Genomic DNA, 25,331 nt, shown 5'->3' with positions numbered 1-25,331 from the left:
AACTACGTTGAGTTTCAGTTACGCAGTTTTGAACATAATTATGCAACTGCATAAACAAAACTAACATAAAGTGAGGACTTAATGCATTAGATTACAGTAATTTGCTTATGTGAAGACATTCTCTCACATCTCAACAAAACATTAGACAGGTACATAATACAGTAAATACTACAGACTAACAAAAGGATGACTCCCATCAAAATGTTTACTTGAATGTTACAATTATTTCCTGTTATATCTTAGTGTAGATCACAGCAGCTTTCAATTGTCTAACTCTAGTCCTACAATAATAATAGCACCATTGTTTGGGATGGAAGTAGAAAAATATACCAAGTTATTTACATCATTCCTCTATAAACTGGGCAACAAACTCTATATACATCTGTGAGGTTCATGTAGGATTGGCTGTGATTTCTACCAAATGAGAGGACTGTGCAGCAGATGCTCCTAAATCTTCATGTCGTATCACATCATTTATACCCGCCCCAACATGCTTTCATGCGTCGTCCTTCGTCATCCAGTGGCAGCCCTACACGCTGCTTGATCTCTGGTAGCCTCCCTACTGAGTCCCCTATCCCTGAGATCACACTCTCTGACCTCATCCCAGGACTTTTTTGGTCTGCCCCTTGCAACCCTACTCCCAACATTCACACATTTCACCTTCCACACCCAACTGTTATCCTCTATCCTCTTAATATGACCAAACCATCTCAATCTACCTCTCCTCATCACAACATCAGTACCGTACATTCGAGTCCCATCATTCCTCTCAACTCTTCAATAGCAAACCTAGTTCCCCTAGACCTCATATTCAAGGAAATACTAAACATCCATCTATTCACTGATTTCTGTTTGTTTCATCCTCTTCCTTTGCTACTCATGTCTCGCCACATTACAGCACTACACTCCTAGCACATGCCGCCTGCAAAGATCCTTTATCATAGAGGGAGAGCCCTCTCAGTCTCATTAACTCTTTATCAACCAACCAAATGTGTTGTGACCTTCCTTCACAGCATCAGATACATGTGAGTGGAGACTACTCCGGTGTCCTACCTTGCTAGTCCAAGGCAAAACTGGCCAAAAATAAACTGGAAACAAAATTTAGTAAGCTATACTTCACTAACATTCAGAGATGAAATGGTCAAAATTACATAGGCTTAGTAAAGATATGAATTTGCTACAGCAGCCAATCACAGACTCTTAGTCTATGTTAAAGAGAATAGGTGAGGAGGCTAAAGCAATGTGGAAGAACAATATGGGAATGGGGTACAGGACAAGATTTCTGTATCTAGTTATAACTCAGCAGGAAGAGCTCTTGGAGAGAGCTTTTTCCCTTTTTTCTTTTTTCCCTTGCCTTGTCTCAGTGGCATATCTGGCTGCCAAGGACAGGACCCATTGCCAAAGAGCTGAACCTAAATGAATTTCTTGAGTTGACATTTTTGGCAGTACCCTGACTAAGCCTCCCAGATGGTGGGGCTCTCCAGGTGCCCAATCTGTTTGTAAAAATTTCCTTTAACTTTTGTGGCTGCCAGTTGTTCGTAGAATATTGGTCCTGATGAACTAAATTTGGTTTACCCATGAAGTTTTCTGCAATGTAGTTTTCAGTAAATCTTGTGTTGACACTGCCACTTGTATTCTTTCCTTGACTGCAATCCTGCCATACATGGCATGTACTCCTCCTGTTTTCGTTTCCTTTGAATCCCCCACTGAAGTTATGGTTAAACTCCATAATGCCCATCTTATTACAGTCATTTGCTCTCTGACTGAGGTTCTGGTTTCTTCCTTGACAGAAACTGATGCTGAACCTTTCATTACCATTGTTCATTATCATCTGTGCTCCCTGAGATTTTGTATGTGTGAAAGGCTGCATGATTCTGTGATCAGAGATGTTTGCTTGCATGTTGCTTGGAAGCTGCATCTGAGGTCGCATCCTGACAATTCTGGGATCCAGCTGGGTACTGGTATTCACCTGTTTATGGTTCATTTGATTCCCACTTTGGTTCACTTTCCCACTTCGGTTCTTTTGCTTCTTCTTGCGATTAATTTGCGCTTTCTTGCCCTTCATGTTCTTCTTCTTCTTGGGCTTAATGTATTTCTTGGACTTCATGCACTTCTTCTTGGACTTCATGCATTTCTTCTTAGGCTTCTTGTTCTTCTTCTTGGGCTTCACACAAACTTGCTTGGGTTCTGTTTGCTCTTTCCTTGGGTCAATATTTTCATTACTGGGGTTCTTGCCTTCATTAACTGGCTTTCCTTTGGTTTCTGATCCAGCTTCCACTTTCCATGATCCAATGAGGGGTTTCCAATAACCAGCATTATTCTTGGGAGAGTAGGAAAGAGACTGGTTAAGAGTGGCCTGTGTGAGGGTATGCAGTGGCTGTGAGTTTTGGAGCAGCTGAAACTTCTGTTGGACATGGTTGAGAGGCTCTGGATTCAGTTGAGTGTTGCTGTGAGGCACTGGGGTCTGCTGGAGGTTACTGAGAGGCAATGGGTTCTGTTGGAGGTTGCTGTGAGGCTCTGAGTTCAGCTGGGGGTTACCGAGAGCCTCTGAGTTTAGCTGGGAGGTGCCGAGAGGATGTGGGTTCTGCTGAGGGTTGTCAAGACATACTTCACTCTGTTCAAAATTGTTGGAAGGTTGTGGATTCTGTTGGAGCTTGAGGAGTGGTAGTGGGTTCTGTTGGGTGTTGTGGATTGGTTGTAGGTTCTGTTGAGAATTGATGAGAGGTTGTGGGTTCTGTTGAGGATTGTTAAGAGGTTGCAGGTTCTGTTGGGACTTGATGAATGGCTTTGGATTCCTTTGAGGATTGCTAAGAGGTTGTGGGTTCTTCTGCAACTGTGAGGTACGCATGTCAACATCCCTCTTCAAGTTAAAGCGAGAGTTTGGAAGGTATCGCAGGTCAACATCTGAATGTCTAAGGCCAACATCAACCCTTCTGTAATCAACATCCTGGAGAGACGAGGTGGCAATGGTGGAGGCAGGGCATGGAGCCAAAGGGGGTGCAAAGGGTTTGAGAGAGGACTTGGGTATTAACATCAGAGGTGTTGGTAGAAGTGCAGGTGTGCTGCAGGGTTTGGCTGTGGACAGAGATGCAGGTGTGGATAAGGGTGATGATGTAAGTGTTGGTGAAGGTATATGTGCTGATGACAGTCCAGATGTGGCTGTGTTTATGGGAGTAGATGTGGACAAGGATATGGCCTTGGATGTTGAGAGGAATGTGGGTATGCGTGAGGATAAGGATGTGAATGTGGGTGACGGCTGGGATGCTGATGTGGAACTAAGGGCACATGTAGACACTGGTGTGGCTGAGAGTGTAGTAGTAAGGTCAGAGGCAGGCATGAGTGTTTGAGAAGGCAAAAATTTAGGTGTATATTTGGGTGTTGATGTGGGTTCAGATTTGTGAGGGGGTGTTGGCTTAAGTTCAAGTGTATGAATAGATGTAGGTTCAAGTTTGATAGCAGGTGCAGGTTCAACTAAGGAAGCAGGTGCAGCTTTGGGTGCAGGAGCAGGTTTGGGTTGTTTGGGTGTGAGAGTAGGTTTAGGTTTGGGTGTGTGAGTAGTTGTAGGTTTGGTTTTGAGTGTGGGTGGGGATGAAGCTTTGAATTTACTATCAGCAGGGATGATGCTAGAAATAAAGGTGTCCTGGACATGGGGTGCCAAGAGTCGAGTCAGATGTTCCCGGACACCACTGATAGAGCCCTCTCGGCATAAATACCTCAGGATATGTTCTGGTGGGGCATCTGGAGCAAGGTCGAGGCATACCAGCACAAGAGACACTACATGGGGATGGTCTAGATGATCGTACAATAAGCGTTCCTTTTCTGAGCATGAAGACAGGAACTTGGGAGAGCCAGCAGCACTCTCACTGTTGATAACACGTTGCAAGAACTTGACATGTAAGCTGTTGTCCTGCTGCTGATCATCACTAGGAAGTGACTTTGGCTTCAGTACCTCCTGAGCTGTGTTCAAGGGTAGTGTTTGATGAGAAAGCCTAGGATTTCTTGAGCTGTGGAGTTTGGGATCAACACAGTTCTTGGGGTTTGCAGCCAATCTGGATTCAGATGTCTTATTCTGGGGAACCCTCATTAGTGACCTCTTGGCTATGTGTGATGCAGTGCTTGGGTCCAGACACAACCGCTTCTCAGGTGGGATTCCACGGCCGGTAATCTCATCTTCTGAAGCCTGTGGAGGCCGCTTACGAGCCTCCTGTGGAACATCCCATTGAACCAGTGTTCGGCGTGAAGCTCCTACACTCACCATCATATTCACAAGCTGGCGGCGCAGACAGGAAGTGTTAGCACGATGCAAAAGACGGAAAAGATTGCGCTGTAGACTCTTGTGTAGGGATCGAACATTGTGGTCAAAAAGTGTGGGAGGTGGAGACTGGATCTGCTGCTGGATAAGGTTTGTTACAGAGACCCACGAGTCTGGTTTGTAGCAGGACACTGTTATCAATGCACTTATTGCCACCAGATATGCCGACCCACCAACATATGGTGCAGTGACTAGATTTGTAAGTGCCTCCATGCCCTGTGTTATCATCTGTGGTGTGGCCCGGTCCAGATCCAAACAATGGTAGTGATCAATATGCAAGTGTGCCATCACCGCAGCCTCAAGGAATCGTACCAAATGGACTGTTATGCCTTCATTTTCAGCTTGTGGCAACATCTTCAGCATGTGGCTAGCCACACTGGACATAGATGGCCACTGGGCAGAAAATGTGGCCTGGTCCAGATGGCCTGCCTTCAGCTGGTTCAGGATATGGCAGTACATATTTGTGAAGACTCGAATGGTGCGCTTGACAACAGATGGATCATCATCACTCAGCAAGTCCATCATTCCCAACACCAGATCTGGTGACTGCAATATCTTCATGTAATCCATCCCAACTGCAAGACAATAAAAATCTATTAGTACAATATCTATTGCATGGCACTACATTAGGCCACATCCACATCACGTGCTTGCTGGAATGGGCTGTTGTAGGCAGGAACTTTGCATCACTGTAATCCACAGAAATTCTTGGATGCATTCAGGTCAAGTGAAGCCTCTTGCATGGGTTATAGTGCAAAACACCCACCTTCAAACACCTGTGCCAGCAAGGACTTGGTGTGACATGGACTTAGGCACTACCAAAATTAATCAATGTCAGATACTGTCTCGCATGAAACAAATATCAAAGCACAAAAATCTATGCACAATACAGTGAGTCCTCGAAATACGAAAGGGATAGGGACCAAAAAAAAATTCATAATCCGAAATTTTGTATATCGGAACAATTTTCCCAACTGAAATATACATATAAAGGGGGGGATGCATTCCAGGATCCGACTGGACCTCCCACTTAAACTTTACCCCTCCTATTTAGAAGTATGCAATACACATATACAGTACTATACTATTGTACAGACATTAAAAAATAAAACATACAACTAATTACTGAAGTATTAATACACTGTACGGTTAAATATAGACCTGTGCTGCGGCTTGAGATTCGTGTCATTGATATGGTGCTAACTCACATGGTGGGACCCTAATAATTTCCAATTTTCTCTCCAGAGTCTGAGTAAGGTGTTGTTTCTTCTTGGCAGCTGGTTCCCTGGATGCTGACGATGATGCAGGGCGCTTGGGAGGCATGGCAAAAGTACGAAAACAGGAAGAACAGTGAAAAACTGCGTAACGTTTCAGCGAAGCTGAGAGGAAAGGACGGACGTGACTCAACTGGGAAGTGAAAGAAAATGTGTTTACCAGAGAGGGACTAGTTCATTTTCTCGCTGCAAGTGAGCACAGCGCTGTGCAGCGCGCCCATTTTGAATTTTTCGTATTTCCTTTCGTATCGCTTTTCGTACCATCAAGACACTTTCATATTGTGGAATTTGTCCTACATTCATCACTTTCGTACCATTGGAAATTCGTGCTTCGAGTTTTCATATTTCAAGGACTCACTGTACAGCTTATCAGTATATCAAATTATTACTGACATAATAATGTAAACCATGAATATGCAATGCTCAGACTGTAAATTATTACTGACATAATAATGTAAACCATGAATATGCAATGCTCAGACTGTCTTGAACTCTCAATATACCACCATTTTCATAACCAGAGCATTTTTTACGTCTGGACTACTGATAGTTTAACTAACAGCAGTAGGCATACCTGAACTAGAGTACTGTACTATAGTTTAAGTTTTCATCATGTAACTTTCACGACATTATTTTTTACCAATAAGTCCACAATAAATCATGAAAGCTCAGTCACTACCTACAAAACTGATGAACCAGTTATCCCAAATTTACAGTACCATTTGCATGAAAAATTTTGTGATCATTTAGAACACCTGTACTTTACACAGACTCATTTTGTTCAGACATTTCTTTTACCAGAAATCAACCTGACCAACATAATAACCAAACATAACCTCTATCTGTTCACAAGATGTCTTTTGTTTGTCACAACTATTGCATTTAACCCCAGCCCCTACAACCACTTTCTACTGATATGTTACAATATTCAACCTATCGAAGACCTCTCATAATGAAAAGGTTACTGAAACCTACGCTTACTTAGTTTAGGAGAGACTTTTAAAAAGTCTCTCCTATGTTAAATAAACCCATCAAAGTAACCTTTAAAAATTTTAAAGACCTACCTACTCATGAATTTAATGTGCTGCCTTAAACAATATTACCACAATTACAACATAAATTACAAAAATCAGCAGATGGTAAGTGTAATGACTATAAAACAAAGGTCCCCAAAGTTATATCTTGTGGTTTTCCTTCAATCATGATCTATTCATCAAACAACCCAACCCATATACAACCTGGTGTATTACTGTATTATGAATCAAAAGTTCACCAAGACTTCTCCTTCCAGCTGTAATGATGGAAGTTGTTAAACTAAATCTTTATCACAGCAATATGAAACACACGACAAAAGAATATATGATAGGATAATCTCTGATGCTTTGGGAGGAGGGAGATACATACTGGGTATATGAAAAGCAGGACAGTTGTGTAGATCAGATATTCATTCTTAGATCTTTAGTGGAAAAGTTTCTAGAGAAGGGAAAGAAGTTGTATGCGGCTTTCATGGATTTGGAGAAAGCATATGACAGGGTGGGTAGACAAGGATTGTGGAAAGTGTTAAGAATATATGGAGTAGATGGGAAGTTGTTGAATGCTGTGAAGAGTATGTACGATGGTGCGAAGGCTGCAGTGCGTGTGGATGGTGAACTAAGTGAGTTTTTCTCTTTGAAAGTTGGTTTGAAACAGGGATGTGTCATGTCTCCATGGTTGTTCAATCTGTACATGGATGGGGTAATAAAAGAGGTACAAGGTAGGGTAGTGGATGTTGGAGTGGCCCTGGTGAGAGAGGATAATGTTTGGAAACTCCCTGTACTGTTGTTTGCAGATGATACTGTGTTGTTGAGTGAAGACAAAGGGGAGCTGCAAGGCTTGGTGGATGAGTTTGAGAGAGTGTGTAAGAAACAGAATCTAAAGGTGAATGTAGGGAAGAGTAAAGTGATGGTCTTTGAGAGAGGTGAAGTTAGTGAATGTACAGCGAGGTTGGATGGTGAGGAATTGGAAAATGTGAGTACGTTTAAGTACTTGGGTAGTGTGATGAGTAAGGATGGAGGTTTGGAGGGTGAAGTGCTTGAAAGGGTACAGCAGGGAAGAAAGGTAGCTGGTTCTTTGAAAGCAGTGATACGAAACAGGGAAGTGAGCATGGAAGTGAAAAAGTTACTACATGACAGTATTGTGATACCAACTCTAACGTATGAAAGTGAAGCTTGGACATTGTTGGAAGGACACAAGTCATGAGTGAGAGCAGTGGAAATGAGTTATTTAAGAGGAGCCTGTGGAGTCACGTGGAGAGACAGGCTGACGAATGAGGATATAAAGGAGTGTTGTGGTGTTGATGTGGATGTGATAGGAAGCGTTATGAGGAACACACTGAGGTGGTTTGGCCATGTGGAGAGGATGAAGGGTGAAAGACTGACGAAGAGAGTGTATGTGAGTGAGGTGGAGGGGGGAAGAGGGAGGGGGGGGCCGAGGATGAGATGGAGGGATGGGGTGGAGAGGTATATGAGAGAGGGGGGTGTGAGTTGGAAGCAGGGCAGTGAAATGGCGGGGGACAGGGCGACTTGGAGGCGATTTGTTTGTGGCCACCCCAAACGGGACTGAGGCGTCTGGCAATAGATAGATAGATAGATAGATAGGACAGTATTGTAAGCAGGACTTTTACTTGTGATCATGCAGTTAGCATTCAGTAAAAATGACATCACTATACAAGACTTTAGTGGCCTCAAGCTCATCTGAATATGACCTCTGTGAACTACAGGCTAAAGTTGCCCTTCTGCAGTCCACCGTCCTCCTTCTGGGTGATAAGTACAAAGCTGAGGGATGCCTGTATAAATGGGCAGGGATACTGGCTCGTTGTATCAGTTTCCCCACCTGAAGGCATCCCTCCCCAGCATTTAACCAATCGTACAGGTGTGAAATCCTCTATCCAAGTACTGGCAACACATGAGATCCATAATACACTACTGTATACCAAACCCACATGAGCACCCCCTAAAAATAGCTAGTCAGAGTGATGCTTCCAAGGAGGTTGGATTGCTGATAATAGGGTGAGCTTGAGCTCCTGTTTCACTAGCCATCAGGATATCCTGACCATCCCCCTATGCTGAACTTTTCAATGTGACACAAATACAGAGTAGGCCAGAATACTCTCCAAAACACATTTGTGTATTTCATCCTCTAATCTACATGCACTTTACATACAGCACCACACAACATATCCCACAACAAAGAGCAAAAAGCCAGAAAACTTTGCCCCACTACCTTGTGGCAGACCTAAACAAAAAATGGGAATTTTCTATCATAATTTTTTGCATACACAATACCCAGAGACCATTTTACTTAGAGGAAAAAATGTGACACAGTGACCACACAGATAATAGGATGAATGCTCTATTTACATACCACAACACCTAACATACACAGCTACTGTTAGAGCAAAATAAAATCATAAGTACCTGTGTATGTGTGTGTGTGTGTGTGTGTGTGTGCCATAAAATATAGTAGCCTGACTCAAATTCTCTGTTCAGTGCAATGTCATCAACCATCCTTACTCCCAAACAGAAAGGCCCCATAAATACAAAACAGATGACACATGTACTGCATAATGATACAACCTACACTATATAGCAAGTCATGTCATTTGCTCAACATTCATACACGTGAGACATTACCTTATATACTGACCTACTGCCTAGAGGACACTGTGTAAATGTATTGCAGGCCATAAGGATATTAAAAAAATATATATACAGTACCGGTATATTAACTGCACATTTTATGAAACTTCGAAAACATACTTTCTTCAACCTCACCCTATAGGTTTTCATTTTATACTGTATAATATATATATATATATATATATATATATATATATATATATATATATATATATTGATAAATAGATAGATAGATAGACAGACAGATAGATAGATAGATAGACAGAGACAGATATGGACAGATCCAGCACTTTGGAAAAGGGTGTGTGATTCCTATCAGAACTGCTACTAAATGCATTAAAAAAAAAAAAAAAAAAAAAAAAACGATATGCATTTGTGTTTTATATGTTCATTCACAGGACTACATATATGGGCAAAAGCATGTGCAAAAGATCTGTATTGAAAATATTTTGGTAAATAACACTTATAAAAAAAAATGAATGTAGGGAAGAGTAACGTTATGGTCTCTGTGAGAACTGGTCACTGAATATGCAGTGAGGCTGGATGAGGAGGTAATGCAAAATGTGAGTGCGATTAAGTACTTGGGTAGTGTAATGAGTAAGGATGGAAGTTTAAAGGGTGAAGTGCTTGAAAGGGTACAACAGGGAAGAAGGGTTGCTGGTTCTTTGAAAGCAGTGATAAGGAACAGGGAATGAGCATGGAAGTAAAAGTCACTGCACGACAGTATTGTGATACCAACTCTGACGCATGGAAGTGAAGCTTGGACCTTGTTGGAAGGACAGAAGTCAAGAGTCAGAGCAGTGGAAATGAGTTATTTGAGAGGAGCATGTGGAGTTACATGGAGATTGATAAATGAGGAAGTGATGGAGCGCTCTGGTGTGGATGTGGATATGATAGAAAGCGTTAGGAGAAATACACTGAGGTAGTTCGGCCATGTGGAGAGGATGGACAGCAAGAGACTAACGAGGAGAGTGTATGCGAGTGAGGTGGAGGGGGGGAGAGGGATGGGGAGGCCGAGGATGAGATGGAGGGATGGAGTGGAGAGGTAAATGAGAGAGGGGGGTGTGAGCTGGGTGCAAGGCAGTGAAGTGGCACTGGACAGGGCAACATGGAGGCGATTTGTCTGTGGCCACCCCTTACGGAATTAAAGCGTCTGGCAATATACAGATAAGTAAAAACTACGTCTACCGGAAACAGACAGGGACGCCCCCCTCCCTCCAAAGTTGTGCCTAATATTATATCCACATTGTTCCAGTCATTGTTTTATTGTAGTCTGTCACTGAATGTTAACAATGTACAGTAGAGGTATAGTGTTGATGAGTTTGTAAGTCTGCAAAGCTGAAGTCTGTTTTTTTTAATCTACATGATGACACTTCAGCTAAGGGCTGATGTCATAATGATTTACAGCTACTACTGATGTCTAACCTCCAGTGCTATCATTAAAAGTGAGCGAAGTATATATATATATATATATATATATATATATATATATATATATATATATATATATATATATATAGTTAGATAGATAGACAGATAGATATATACATATATATATGATAGATAGATATAGGTATACAGTATATATATATATATATATATATATATATATATCACCATCCGTTTGAGTGTCCACTGCAGGACCGGCCTATCCCAACTAAGTCGGGACGATACAGCCAATGTATCTCTACCAAGTGGCTTAGGCTGTCTGGTAGAGATTGTGTGTAGGGTGTGAAGTGTTTGTAAGTGTAACTGTTGTGTTGGAGTGGCTTTGGATGCGTGTGTAGTCTGTGAACCAAGTGTAATCGGTCCGCGCAAGCCGACTGGGTGCAAGCTTACTTTATAGTAAGCGACACTGATCCAACCACAGCACCCCTGGTGTCCGCCAATGAAGTACGTGGCAGGGTGAACACTCCCAAAATTTATTACCCTGGCGGGGCGCGAACCCTGGCTCACCCGTGTATGAAACGCACACTATACAACTGTAGGCTCCATATATATATATATATATATATATATATATATATATATATATATATATATATATATATATATATATATATAGCCAGACACCATAATCCCGTATGGGGTGGCCATTTGATTCTCAGGGAGGGGCACTAACCCTCCACCAACCCACTTGACACGTAGGGAGCACGTATGGTTTGGTTATATGGTTACCACCCAGCGTACCATTTGGCTTTTCACTCAATGTAAAGCCACCTGTAACTGAAAGAAAAGCATTAAGTAGTGACAGGAATGAGATATATATATATATATATATATATATATATATATATATATATATATATATATATATATATATATATACTGTATATTGCCATATGTGTCACGTATCATATTTGGAGTAAATCGGGTGAAATTTGACGATTTTATGCCCATCTGAAATTTTAGGTCAGACCCACCTGACACTGACACCCCTACCGCTAACCGGGGGGCGACCCCCTTGATGTAATGAGGCATGTTATAGGATGCAGATTTGAAAGATTCATTTTGAGGTTTTGGTTTCATGTTGATACGACGAATTTGAAGGAAGTTATGGCGAAAAAACTATTTATTTTTGGGGGAAGAGGGGGGCTACAGCCTGGGCCTTGGCCCAAAATTTAATCAGGTGATCAGGTCATAGCCCATCATCTCTGTAATTTTATTCAAAATCGCACCAGAAGTTTTCGAATAAAGTTGTTAACAGATAGAGAGAAATCGAGTGAAAACAATACCCGTCTCCTAGCCCCTCCTGGGCGGGGACGGGTAACTAATATAAAACCTGGGTCAAATTGGAGAATACTCTTCCAGCATTAACATAGTGGCAACAAAGTTCTGCGTAACATTCCAGTTTCAACCGAGTGATTTTGGTCCATCATCTCCCAACCATTTGTATCACATTTTTTATTTTTTTTTAATGTCCTCGACTCTGGGCATAGGCTTCACAGCCTGCTCCCAAGGCCCAGTAGTTCTCCTACATATCATACACCTCTGCATGTCACCACTTCGGCACTAACACCCACCGTCCATAGTGAATACATGCTAGGGCTGTCTCATACAGGACATAGTGTATTGGTATTAGCGGGGGTATTTTTACATGTCGACGGGTCTTCTGGTAGATCGGTAAAGTCTGCTTTACATGAAATTCAAATCCTTAAACTGCTCCCTGTCCCAGCGGGGATTTGAACCTGGGTTGGCTAGGATCGCAGACAGCTCTCTACCGATTGAGCCACTGTCTCCCCCACCTACATATTCGCCCCTGCCTCAGTGTTCTCGTCGTCCTCTTTCCTTGTAGTTATTGTGCATTATAAACCATTAAAGAGTTAGCTGCCACTCCAAGAGGCACCGGAGACAGGGCTGAGAGAGAAGGGTGATGATGGGCCCTTTCACTACATGCTGGGCTGTTTGCTGTCACCGTGGACTGACAGGTGTACAGTACCGTGACTGGAGAAGTGGACTTTCAGTGCTTATACGTTCGCAGATTTGCGGCTAGTTTTTTTTTTTTTTTTTTTTTTTTTTTTTTTTTTTTTAGTTCCTGTACCCTTATCACCTTGTCATGTTTAAATAAAATCCTTACAAGTGGCCTTAAAAAAAAAAAAAAAAAAAAAGTATGAACCAGGATTGTCAACCCATAATTAAGCATCCACAAAACTGAACATAAATTGGTAAGTAATGCATACTGTTTACATTTCTAGTCAATATCGACCTACGTACAGGTCGATCTTATCAAGGTACGAAAAAGACGGGTATGACCTAAGAGCGAAGGCGAGCAAGGATTGTTTCCCATCGACGATTGGGGTGGATTGATGTGTGCCAGGGAAGAACAGAGGGTTTAGCATTATAAAGTTTGTTGTGAACCTGTTGGTTCCATGAGAATTACCAACGATCACGGAAGAGGCGGGTTAGAAGAGAGACAATCGAAAGTCGGAATGGGGAGGAGGCAGGGCCTAGAGGAGGAAGCAGCAGAGCGCGCCAGTGAGCCTGTTCATTACACGTAATTCCAACATGGCTAGGAATCCAGCAGAAGCGAACCGATTTTTTTCCTAACTGAAAGACGGAACAACCACTCCTGAATCTCGGTATTTGGAGAATGAGAAGGCGTGGTGTGTAAGGAAGTGAGAGCACCCAGAAAATCGGAGAATATGACAAAGGTAAAGTCGAGAACCTCAGAAGAGATTTCAGAGCAAAAAAGAATAGCATACAGTTCGCTAAGGACTGAATGAGGCACTACAAAACTAAATTGCTCGCTTGCCGTGGAACGCGGCCAGCTTGGTTTTGAACGAAACAGTACGAACATCGCTGACTTACACCTTCAAGTTATGGTATGTGAAAGAAAACTTGTCAGATATGCGTTACCTTCTACTGTACTTCCTTATTTTGCATACTTTTGGTAACAGACGTTAAGAACACTTAACTGGCTATTTCAGTAAGTTTTCAAGTTAATCACTGCTATGATGGCTCAAACTGATAAAATACACCTACATATTGACACCTGCAGACGGTCCATATATTATCGACGTACTTCAGCTTTTCGTGACGTGGGCTTATTCATGACAGTGTATCTTTTCATAACTAACAGGAGAAAAGGAGAGATCACGAACGATTTGGCAGAGTATTTTACAAAGATGACCTTGAACTACCTTGCAACTCTAGACGAGAGAGAGAGAGAGAGAGAGAGAGAGAGAGAGAGAGAGAGAGAGAGAATCTAGCGTCACTTCGAGGAATAGCTCATTCCGTCCGACGACGTAGCGTTGCCTTTTATCCTCGCTGCCTCCGCACGATTTTACTCTTCGGAAAGACCTATCTTATTGAAGAGGTTAGAGTTATAGCTATTCCCTTCAGTTAAAAAAAAAAAAAATCCCTCCAAAGCTGAATATAATCTAGTGGTGGCCCCCCCCCCAAAAAAAAAAGTGCAACACCATCGCCCTGTTGGAGTAAGGTTAATTAGCTGACTTTGCAGTGCCAATAATCTTTAACTCATTGTTCTCAAAATCAAATCATACCATTCATCTTTACCCTCAATCCTTCCACTTAGTTTTGTCTAAACCAGATAACTTTAAGCTGACCCTCACCTTTGACCCTCTGGATTACCCTTCAATCCTTCCATCATCTTTGGTTACAATCGAATCACAACTGTTTGTTCCTTACACACACACACACACACACACACACACACACACACACACGACAGCAATACACCTGCAGCAGTATCCTCGTGCGGGTGTAGTTGTAGTGACTGTGTGTGTGTGTGTGTGTGTGTGTGTGTGTGTGTGTGTGTGTGTGTTTTAACTTACCACCCCAACAGTCACCGGGGACAGCAGTATATAGTTGTAGTCCCAGGTTCATGTGAAACGTGAACCCTGTGGACTGCACGCTGAAGCTGGCCCTCTCCTGCAGCCCAAAATCTTCCTCTGAGATAGGGAGATGAGAGGCGTTTGTACAACCAAGTAAGGGTGCAGCTTGGTTATACTGGTGCCAGGAGTCCCTCTCCAGCAATAGTCACAGGAGGCCGAACAAACAAGTGGCAAATGACAGGTAAGGTGGGAATGTGACGGACGCGCTGGGAAAAAAAAAAAAAAAAAAAAAAAAAAAAAAAACAGCGGGGTTAGGACCTGCGTCGGTCTGGCCCTAGCAACCATAGCCTGGCGTGGAATGACATGTTTAAGTTCCCCCTCTTGCTGTACGGACATCTCTTGTTTTATCCCAGTTAACGCCAGGTGTGTTTACTCAGAGGAAGACATTGATCCCAGAGTGCGTTATTGCAGGTACAGTCACGTCTTATGGTCTGTAGCTACAACTCTGGTATTATTCCAGTTATGTGCGCCAGAGCGTTAAATACTTGAGAAGAAATTATGTGTCCGAGAATAATGTATTTATCTAATCCCTTTCATCCGGTGACGTATCACTGGTTCATGTTTGTTTCTGCCAGAGGATTTTATTACTCACAAAAGTTCTTTCTAACTGGAGGAAATAATGAAGGCTATATCTAACCCCTCTACTTCGAAATCTCCCCGAAGCTGAGGAAAATCGCCTGGCGGTGGCAGGAGTTATAAAATAATAATTGTCACTTGATACTAGTGGATATGTTGACTGGGATTCGCCCCTTCAATACCGTGGTCTATAGCTGCGGAGGCATCTTTAAGAGCGCCTCTGTCCATTTGTCTCTCACTAGCGATCTTCGGACCCGAGATTTCACTCCCGTAGATTTTAGCAACATCGACGAAACTATACCACAAAATCACCCACTCTCACCACACCAAGGGAATAACTTAAGGGGCCTGACGCTCCCTCATCTGATATTTTTGTACTTGCTCAGTTCTAACAGCCGTTGGACGATTGTATTCACTTTAGGAGAGCATGGTTATTTCTCCTACGCTGAGTAAAATCGTCTGTAGACAGCTAGAACCATGTAAAACAAGACTAATAAGGGACCACAGAAGAGTCCAGAAAAGAAATAAACATCAGTATCACTGCTATAACGAAAATAAGGAAATGTTTATAAAATGTACAGTATATGGAGGGTTAAAATGGTTAAACCCGGCAGATTTTTTCATACGTGCGAGTAGGACAATGCTACGGCTCTACATTTGTTTTCATGACTTCCTGATTAGCACCATATTCTAGTATTAATCCCGATAAGGCTCAGCACTGAGGAGGAGGAGGAGGAGAGAGAGAGAGAGAGAGAGAGAGAGAGAGAGAGAGAGAGAGAGAGAGAGAGAGAGAGAGAGAAAGCCAACGCCTTTGTTAAAATTGACAGCAGTTTAGCACGACATTATTATTACACCCCGTAATTCCAATGGCGTATTTGGTTTATTCCTGCTGCCTCCAGACGACTTTACTCAGCTCAGGAAAAGGTCTCGTACTGAAGGGGTTGATGAATACACACCTCTAACTCCCTCTTGTTCGGAAAGGTGAATCAAGTCTAGAGGCAGCGCGAATAAAACAAATGCCACCGATATGAAGAGGCTAATTCTTGCAACCACCTGATGATTTTACTCAGAAAACCCTCTCGTAGTGAAAGGATTACGAAGTTTTCATTAAAATCTCAGTAACACCCCCCTATCTCTCCAGACGATTTAATTACACTAGGACACGCATGGTACAAGGTGAGGGACGCCTTCGTGAGGTGACACCGATGTAACTCGGTAACTCCATTGTCCAGTTATACAAACATCCCTCAGCTCATTCCCTATCCCCTGGGAGAAGGATGTGTACTGCGAGGCATATTCTCATAGATTAAGGAAGCGTCCTAACACCTCTTCTTTAGTGAATTATATTTGGATATGGGTGGTTAAAATCTTTCTGTACTGTACATCATTCATGCAGAGTACGGCGATATTGGAAGGATTTATGGAACAGGGGAGAGGGCCGTAAAGTGTTATAAAACAAAATAATTAAGAAAAGGTGTCAGGGGTCTTCCTCAGCCGACAAGAAAAAGCCTCGAATGAGATTTCTTCAGCCTGCAGTTCACTGGGTTCACATTCATATGAACACAGGACTACAGCCAAAACAACAATATTTTTATTGCAATGATCAGATAGAACCTTTATTAACCCCGTCACTGCAAGACGTCTCACATAAAAAGAATGAAATTGTCTGTTGATAGTGGTAGCAGTAGTAGTAGTAGTGGTAATGGTGGTACTAATAGGGGTAGTAGTAGTGGTGGTGGTGGTACTATAAATAGTGGTGGTGCTGGTGATGATGGTGGATGGGTAGTAGTAGTGGTGGGTAGTGGTGGTAGGTGGTGGTGGGGGGGTAATGGTGGTAGGTGGTGAGGGGGGGGTAGTGGTAATGGTGGTGGGTGGTAGTAGTGGTGGTGGGCGGTAGTAGTAGTAGTGGCGGGAGTAGCAGTGGTAGTAGTAGTAGTAGTAGTAGTAGTAGCAGCAGCAGTAACAGTGATAGTAGTAGTAGCTGTTGGTGGTGGTGATGGTGGTGTTGTAGCCCTAGATTCAGCTAAATGTGAACTCAGTGGACTGCTGCTCTCCTGTAGTCCACCATCCTCCTTTCGGGGGATAGAGAGGTCATGGATCTGTATACCTGGACAAGAATAGAAAATAATCGAGAGCCATCAAAATGAAGTGGTTAACCTCTTTAGTCCGATGACGCATTAATTCCTGGTATTTACAGACGGTTCTACTCAAAGTTAGAAGAAAGACAAAGCAATGAAGAACACATGTAAAGCCAGACAGAACCCAAGAAAAGGACAGTCAAGTCAGACAAAAATCATGAGCTCAAAAAATTATATCCACACGAAATAATGAAGGGGTTAATGAAGAATACAGACTGTCTAATCCCTCCAGTTTGAAGTCTATCCTAAGGCGTGTTAAAAAAAAAAAAAAAAAATGGAGTACTCTTTGCACTTTAACTTGGAGCCTAACAATGACATCTCTATCTAGACTGTTGAGTTGTAACATTAAAATATGATGCTAGTCATAAGTGCTATGGAAAGGATGTAAACTCTTATCACCCTGCCACTGAACTACGAGACAACGACGAAAATTCGGGCCAACTTTGAGTGAAAGAACTATAGGTGTAAAGAAGGGAGGTGGTGGTTAAGCAGTAGTGTGTTGGACTGCTGAGTGAAAGCACGCAAGACTGATCACCGGGTAAGGAAGGGAAATGATTATATGAATTTCATATTAATCTTCCACAAGACCCTCTGACACATCACATCCCCATGAGATGAGCCGTGTATTATGTACAGACCATGGGTATCAGTGCCGAACCTGTGACATGTGCAGGGGGGGGTGGGGGAATGGCAGTTCAAAATATCCCCCTTCCCAAGTGGTGAACAGGCACTGTTTAGCGTTTACAGTTGGGTGTTGGTCAAGTGGTTAAAGAAGTAGCCTGCTGTTTGAAAGGACGCGAGTTCGACTTCAAAGCTGCACCAGTGAACAGTTTGATGAATTTCGTTAAAACAGACTTTATCAACCTTCTGTAAGACCCACCGACATGTCACAAAAACACACCCGCTAATACCATCATACTAGTCCTGAATGAGGCAGCCCAAACATGTATTCACCAAGGACGGTAGGTATTAGTATCAAAATAGTGGCACGTGAAGGAACGACATGCAGCAGGACTGCTGAGCTGGCTGTATGGAACGGTCTGTCAAGTCTATGCCTCGGACACAAAATAGCAAGTAAGTTTTTACCAATACAACAAAAAGTAACGTGGGAGAACAAGTTTTGGGTGTTACCGTATAATATATATATATATATATATATATATATATATATATATATATATATATATATATATATATAATGTGTGTGTGTGTGTGTGTGTGTGTGTGTGTACTGTACTGTATGAATGTATGTATGTAGGTAAAGGATAAAATGGTATGTAGCTACCTCGATAAGATTACACATAGGTCTTTTGAGGGAGAACCCTGATAAGATAACTAACATTTGATACTAGATAACACTGTGGAAGTGCTGATAAATTCAGACTTGTGTATTGCTCTGTTTTAACGTCTGAAAGAATAACTCACTGAATCAGTTGACACTGTACTGGTCCCTTTTTGCTACTTCCTGACGATAAGTTAGGAAGGACTTTTTAGTTAGAGAAAAACGCTGATATACTGTACCTAACCCTTCCTCCAGCTACAATTAAGTGCTAGGGTTGAATGGGTTTACAGACGTTATCGTATTGAGAGCATAACCACACTTACTTCCTTGGCTTAACTGTGACTCTCAGCTGAATGAGTCTAGCGTTAGTTCGAATAAATAGTTAGGGTTTAGTTGGAATGAATATCTGAGCTGTCCTGACTACGAAAGGGTTAACGGCGGCAGTTTTAACATTCACAGTCCTACGACTCACTCTCAGCTCAATAAACTTGTCTGGCGTCAATTGGAACAAAAGAACTATAGCTGTCCCGAACGAGGATATAAGCAACTTGGGACGGGTTGAGTGCGTGTACTTATCTACCCACACACAGTATCAGTTCCTCGTGAGTCATGCAAAACTTTTATGCTACCATCCCTGTTTCTGTGCCACTGTCCTTCCACCTCATTCCCAGACTTTTAATTCTTCCCCCAAGTTTTCCATCTTTCTATCCTTCCACCTCATTCAGTCTTCCACTCTATCCATCCACCTATTCTCTTAGTTCCATTTCATCCATCCACCTATTATTTTACTTCCATTTTATCCATCCACCTCATACTCTCACTCGATCCATCCATCTTCTCTCACTCTGTCCATTCTCTTCATTCTCTTTCGCTCTACCCATCCACCTCATTCTTTCATTCTACCCATCCACCAAATTTCTTTCATTCTACCCATCCACCTCACTTCTCTTCCACACAATCCCAACACCTCGTTCAACTAACATTTGCACACTGATGCTGACCACCACGTTCATTATGCCTTAGCCAACCACGACCCTGGTGGAAAGAACCATTATGGTTTCCCGTAATACCTGTGAAAGAGCAGTGGCAGTCAACTGTCCCATTACACGTCTAAGACTGCATCCACACCAAATACATGCTGGTGCGGACTGGAGTTCTCCACCACTGTAGGCTACAACGTTCTCGCCTACATTCGACCTCGTCCACTGGGGCCAATTGTATGGTTCAGTAATGCAAAACTCCCGCCCGCAGCTGCAAGCACCTGGTGTGGACGCGATCTAAGACTCAGAAAGGATGAAACAAGATTCCAACTTGAGATTACTCTCGGACCAGCAGCACCATCTATTACTTCTAATGCGACAGTCAGATATAACGAAGAAAATTCCAATATATCATTTAATATTTGGTGTACATGTTCAGTAAACTCTGCGAATACGAAACGAAGTTTTATGAAGTGCAAACTTCAGCACTGCTTGGGGTTTACACAGTTATACCTTGGCATTCTCTTGTATGTTATGTTTTATACTGGACATGGTCTGCGTCAATAACATACAAGAGGATACAAAGATGCAATGTGCAGAATAGACCACTAGAGAGAAGGCGCTACGAAATATATAAAACCACCTAGAATACGACTGTAAGAGTTGGAGACAATGCCTGTGTAACTGTTTGACCTTGAATGCCGCTGGCCTCTCCCTCCCGCCCCCACTTCCGCGTCAGCTATTGATTGCTCCCCTCCTCCCCCCGTCCCCACCGTGCCTTTCTTCTTTTCTTCGCTATCTTACCAAATTTCCCCCAACCCTTCCATTCGCTTCAACTCAACATTTCACTCCTTTTACTCTCGGTTTACTCATTAGTTATTACTCAGTCGTACTATTCGTCTTGCTTTCCTCTAGTCTACAGTAGTCACTCTTTCCTTCGATTCTTTCTATTTTCGCTCATTCTTCCTCCCTCATACATTATTCTCCCATAGCCTCTCATCCACAATCGTTAATTTCTCGTCACTTACACACCTTCCCTATCTTGCCTTCAGACACTTCATTCCTTACTCTACCCCCCCCCCTTTCTGTCCTTCCCTTCGCCCCATCTCTCCCTTCACTTGACTAATAACATTCTCCACTCTTTTCACCTTCCCCCCCCCCCTTTCTGTCCTTCCCTTCGCCCCATCTCTCCCTTCACTTGACTAATAACATTCTCCACTCTTTTCACCTTCCCCCCCCCACCCTTCTCTCTGTCTCTCTCTCTCTTAGCGCTTGCTCTGCCTGGTGTATCTTTCTCTTTTACCGTAATTCATGATCATCCCATTCTATGACGCATGAAGGGAATGTGTGTGTGTGTGTGTGTGTGTGTGTGTGTGTCTCGTTCAAAGTACCTTTGAAGTGCCCTGCATCTCTCTCGAACATTACCATACATCAATCGAATCTACGTGTTTAGATAAGAAATCCTCTCGTGGGAGGGGATGAGGAAAGGCAGACGTCAGAAGAGTACACCGTGTGAAGATACTGTATTGTATGTATGGGTGTGTTGGTGAGTGGGGGGATCTGCTAGATTTCTGACATTTGGACAGGGTGTTGTGTAGGAAGAGAAGAGTGGGCAGGACGGGGTACGGTGTGTCGAGGCAAGGCAGGGATACACCTGGGGAGATCAGCCTTGCGAGGTGGACAGCATCGGCTTTTACACCTTCAGTCCGTTGACGTATTTTAAACTGTCACCAGACAATTTTCTCTAAATTGATGGGATTAACACAGGCTATGTCTAACCCATCTACTTCGGAATGTCTCACCGAAGATGAGTATAATTGTGTGGTGCTGGTGGTGGTAGTATTCCCAGGCTCAGTAAATGTGAGACCGGTATACTGCAGGCTGAACCTGCTCCCTCCAACAGTCTGTCATCCCCCTTTCTGGGGATATAGAGGGAGATGAGAGGCCTTGGTATAACCAGGTAGCGGACCCCCCCCCCCCGGCTATATCGGTGTCACCGCGCGATGTCGCGGCGCCCCTCTTCAGCCAGGGACGTGAAGGACTTAACAAGTTTGATCCAACACCATCCACAAACAAAACAATAACCACACAACACACATCCGCCCGCGTATTGTGACACAAATGTCACTGGTTCGGCACCATAATTCATCAACAAATTTAGTTACCCTAGGCTTCAATAAAACTGAGTGTGATGATTTTTCAAATTATGTTAATACTGAAAATTTCAAGTTGATATAATTTTATAAGAAAATACGTTTAAACCATTTTTAAATGTTAACAGAATCCACTAAGACTTTTCATAAATATTATATTTTCATGTAAACGTGATCAATAACGGTTTAAAATCATTACCAGACCTTTGCGTAACAAGGCATAAAACATTAAGGTCCTATTACTCTTACCAATAGACCCAATTAAATACCTGTTCCACACTGATTTTACCATCGAGCCCACAGGTATAGCGTGTTTGTTCCTGTCAGCTCGGTTGATGGTTAAGTGTAATGAGATGGTGGAATTCGTATTTTTTTTTTTTTTTTTTTTTTTAATGGGGAAATGAATTCCCCCAGCAGGGCAGCTACTCGGGCGGGGTGCGAACTCTCGACCCTTCGGTCTCGAGTCAGGCGCTCTACCATTGAGCCACACAGCCCCCTATGAAATTGGAAGATATAGTTGACATGTAACCATGAAGGCTCTTTCATACCTCATCCAACTTCTTGCAACCACGAATAAGTATTCAAGTTGTGGGAGTGGCCCATTTCCGCCAGGTGAAAACAGACCGACTTATGTTGAGCTCTGTCCACGGTGTTGAAGGCAGCGCAGGTCAGTCAGGGCAAGGGTAACCAGGTGCCATAGTCACAAATATTCACAACACCGTAACAGGAACGGATATCAAACCCCTGCACCTCTACCTTAATTTTTCCAGGGACGGACAAACTGCTGAATCCGCCCATTAGAGAGTTGAGTTCAACACAGTTGTGAAAATTTTTGTCTGAGGACAGGCATCTGTTAATCCCCTCACTACCATGACTTCCCCCCCCCCCCCAGAAGATTTAATTCTGATTGCAGAATCTGTTGTAGTTGGAGTCAGATACAGTTTTCAATAACACACTGCTGAATAAAATCGTCGGGCCAGTATGAATAAAGTACGAAATACGTCATCAGACTGAAGGAGTTTAAAATATAAAAAGATACAATAAGCCTGTCACTTGACAATTTTCACTTGGTGCGTGTCCTCAGACAAGAATTTCTGTTGCAACTTGTTCCCAGCCTTCAGCAGCTGATAAGCAAGAATGTTTTACAAACACATTTTTAGAATGAAGTGGATGGGGTCCCTCCTCCCCCTCACACCACACCTTCGTCATTCGTGTAATAGGTGATGTTTAGCCACGGTTGTTGCTGTGAAGTAACTCACCCCACATCCTCGCCACACCTGTCCCCAGTGCAGTACACCACCATACGGTTTTTATTCTAACCTGAACTAAAACTGGCATCTTCATCTTGATTGCCAAGTTGTGAAAGTAAATTAACGCTAAAGTTACGATGCCAGTCTGGTAGTACTCTGGAAATAATACAGAACCATAGCTTTGTCTTTTTCCTCCATTGACCTAAGTGCAAAAAGAAGGAAAAGAACGAAAATTTGGGCCAGATTATGGTGAAAATGAGTAGTTTGCGACATGCTCACAGCGAGGCACTGGACAATGCTGGGTGACGGCACGCATGGGTAACACATCACTCAAGTCCTGCTAACGACTCCAGTAATTTCGTACAGGCAATAGGGTCACTGACAGCCCGCAACGCGGAACGACATATGGTATATTCTCGTTATAAAAAAGCAAACTTCATTAACCGGAAGTTGTCCTTGGCTGATATAACAAAACCCACAATAATTCTGCTATACACTGATGACAAGTGACAAGCGAACTTCACAAACCAAACCCATAATATGGTTAACATTTTTACCATAAACTTATAACAAATGACAAGGAACCCTGACCTGCTCTTCAGGAGTATCTCTGGCAAATGATATACGGTAGCAAAACTAGCTGCTTAAATGAACACAATTTGCAGAACGCATTATCTCCGCAACCTTGTTTTCCTTGATCACACGGGCTGGGACATGAAGCAGAGAAAGTAAGTCCCAAGTACGGTATGAGTTCTGTTCAATATCGCTTCTTTCGTACTTGGGTTGGGACATGAAAGAGAGGCAAGGTAGTCCCAAGTACTCATGTTCAACCTTGCTTCTCTTGGATTTGGACTGGGACACGAATTAGAGAAAGGAAGTTCTAAGAATTATCTCCCATTCCTGCTCAATCCGTCTTCTCGAACATGAGCTGGGACTTGAATCAGACTTAAGACTACGACAAAGTGGGGGGAGTTCGAGTTGGCTGCCCCAAGATCAGCCCGTGCGGTAAGCTCAAACTTTACCGCTAGCTGAGCAGGGCGGAGGGGCACCAATACATCCCTATAGGTAGAGGTCCACCGCGGCCATACCCAACGCAACGAGCGGGGAGATAGCGTCGAGCGATGAGGGGAGAGGTGAGCGTCAACGCGATGCCTGTCCAAATAGGATGCGGCAACCTCGCGCGTGACAGGCAGAAGCTGTTCATCGGTGCAGACATGCCCGGGGATGTCCCTAGGCACTGAGCGACATTTTGGAACATGTTGAATCGCACATCGATGAGCGTGGAGGGTGAGCGGAGCGACAAACCTTCCCGCTCATTCGGTGTGGCCACCTATATAGGATTTTGTGAGTTGTATCGTGTCGCATCACCACTCCCCGCTCGTCGCGGCCGGTGTGGCCGTATCATAATTCTGGTCTCTACCTCAAGATCTTTCTTAAACTTGTCTGTGACTTTGACAACCAAAGATAAAGAATTAATGTGCGAGTGGAAGAAAAAATAAATGAGCTAACCTGATTCATCTGTTACATGATCAATGCAAAATGGTGGGGGGGGGGGGGAAGCACAGATTCTCAGTGAGCGCTTCATAGCCTATCTGTCCAGTGCAATACCTCGCCTGCGAAAGACAGTCCTTGATCCTCAGTGCATAGGTTCCTCCCTGTCAAGCAGTATAAAAAAAGTACCCCTTAGACTTCAAATCCGGAATTATGACAAGGCGGGGAGGGGGGCCCGTATAGAAAACTGCATACCAAAGGGATAGCTATTTTTTCTTCTTTTACCGCTTGACAGGAACCTATACACTGATCAGGGACTGTTGCTCGCAGGCTAGGTATTGCACATGACTGAAGCGCTCACCTGAGAATTTGCCCTCCCCTTCCCCTCCTCTGCATTGTGTACAACGCGCGCCAAGTGTAAGACTTCAGTGCCTGGTTTGTTACACGGCACCGACTCATGAGGGGCAGCCTACTGGGGCAGGGTAGGAACACTAAACTGGATAGGAATGGAGTTAACACATTATTTTTCATTCCCCCCTCCCCCCATTTTCTTGCACTCATTTTAGTTTTGGTTGTCTGTGGTTGTAAGGCCACAATGTGGAGAAACGACCATAAGGTAGAGAGCGTTAATGGCAGTTAACCTCTCTACCTCGGGATGGACAGGTGCCACGCCGCTCTGTTCAGTTTGCAGCGAGCCAAACGTGAACACCCCTCCTTGACAAGAGCGTTTTCACCCTCGGCTTCAAAACTGGATCCAGCACTTTGAATATGGAGGGGGGGCGTGATTCCTGGTAGAATTACCCCTTAATGCACTTAAGGAACAGAACATAATGTTCATTTAGTT

The 25,331-nt window shown here is 43.2% G+C and overlaps 1 protein-coding gene across 1 annotated transcript in view; it reads right to left on the bottom strand.

The window, feature by feature from the left end:
* Nucleotides 1–1,360: 1,360 nt before the first annotated feature.
* Nucleotides 1,361–25,331, bottom strand: part of LOC145410425 (uncharacterized) — a 30,504-nt gene continuing 6,533 nt past the window's right edge. The window contains exon 2 of the mRNA XM_080280578.1: nucleotides 1,361–4,887. Within this exon, the coding sequence (XP_080136704.1) occupies nucleotides 1,361–4,882 (3,522 nt within the window). The 5' untranslated portion in view covers nucleotides 4,883–4,887. The remainder of the gene's footprint in view (nucleotides 4,888–25,331) is intronic.

This window comes from Coenobita brevimanus, chromosome 85, assembly GCF_032717465.1.
Source record: "Coenobita brevimanus isolate Jiangsu-jjx chromosome 85, ASM3271746v2, whole genome shotgun sequence".
In the NCBI taxonomy this organism is placed as follows: Eukaryota; Metazoa; Arthropoda; class Malacostraca; order Decapoda; family Coenobitidae; genus Coenobita; species Coenobita brevimanus.
The sequence above is the reverse complement of the archived record's forward strand: the minus strand, read 5'-3'. Positions and strand labels throughout refer to the sequence as shown.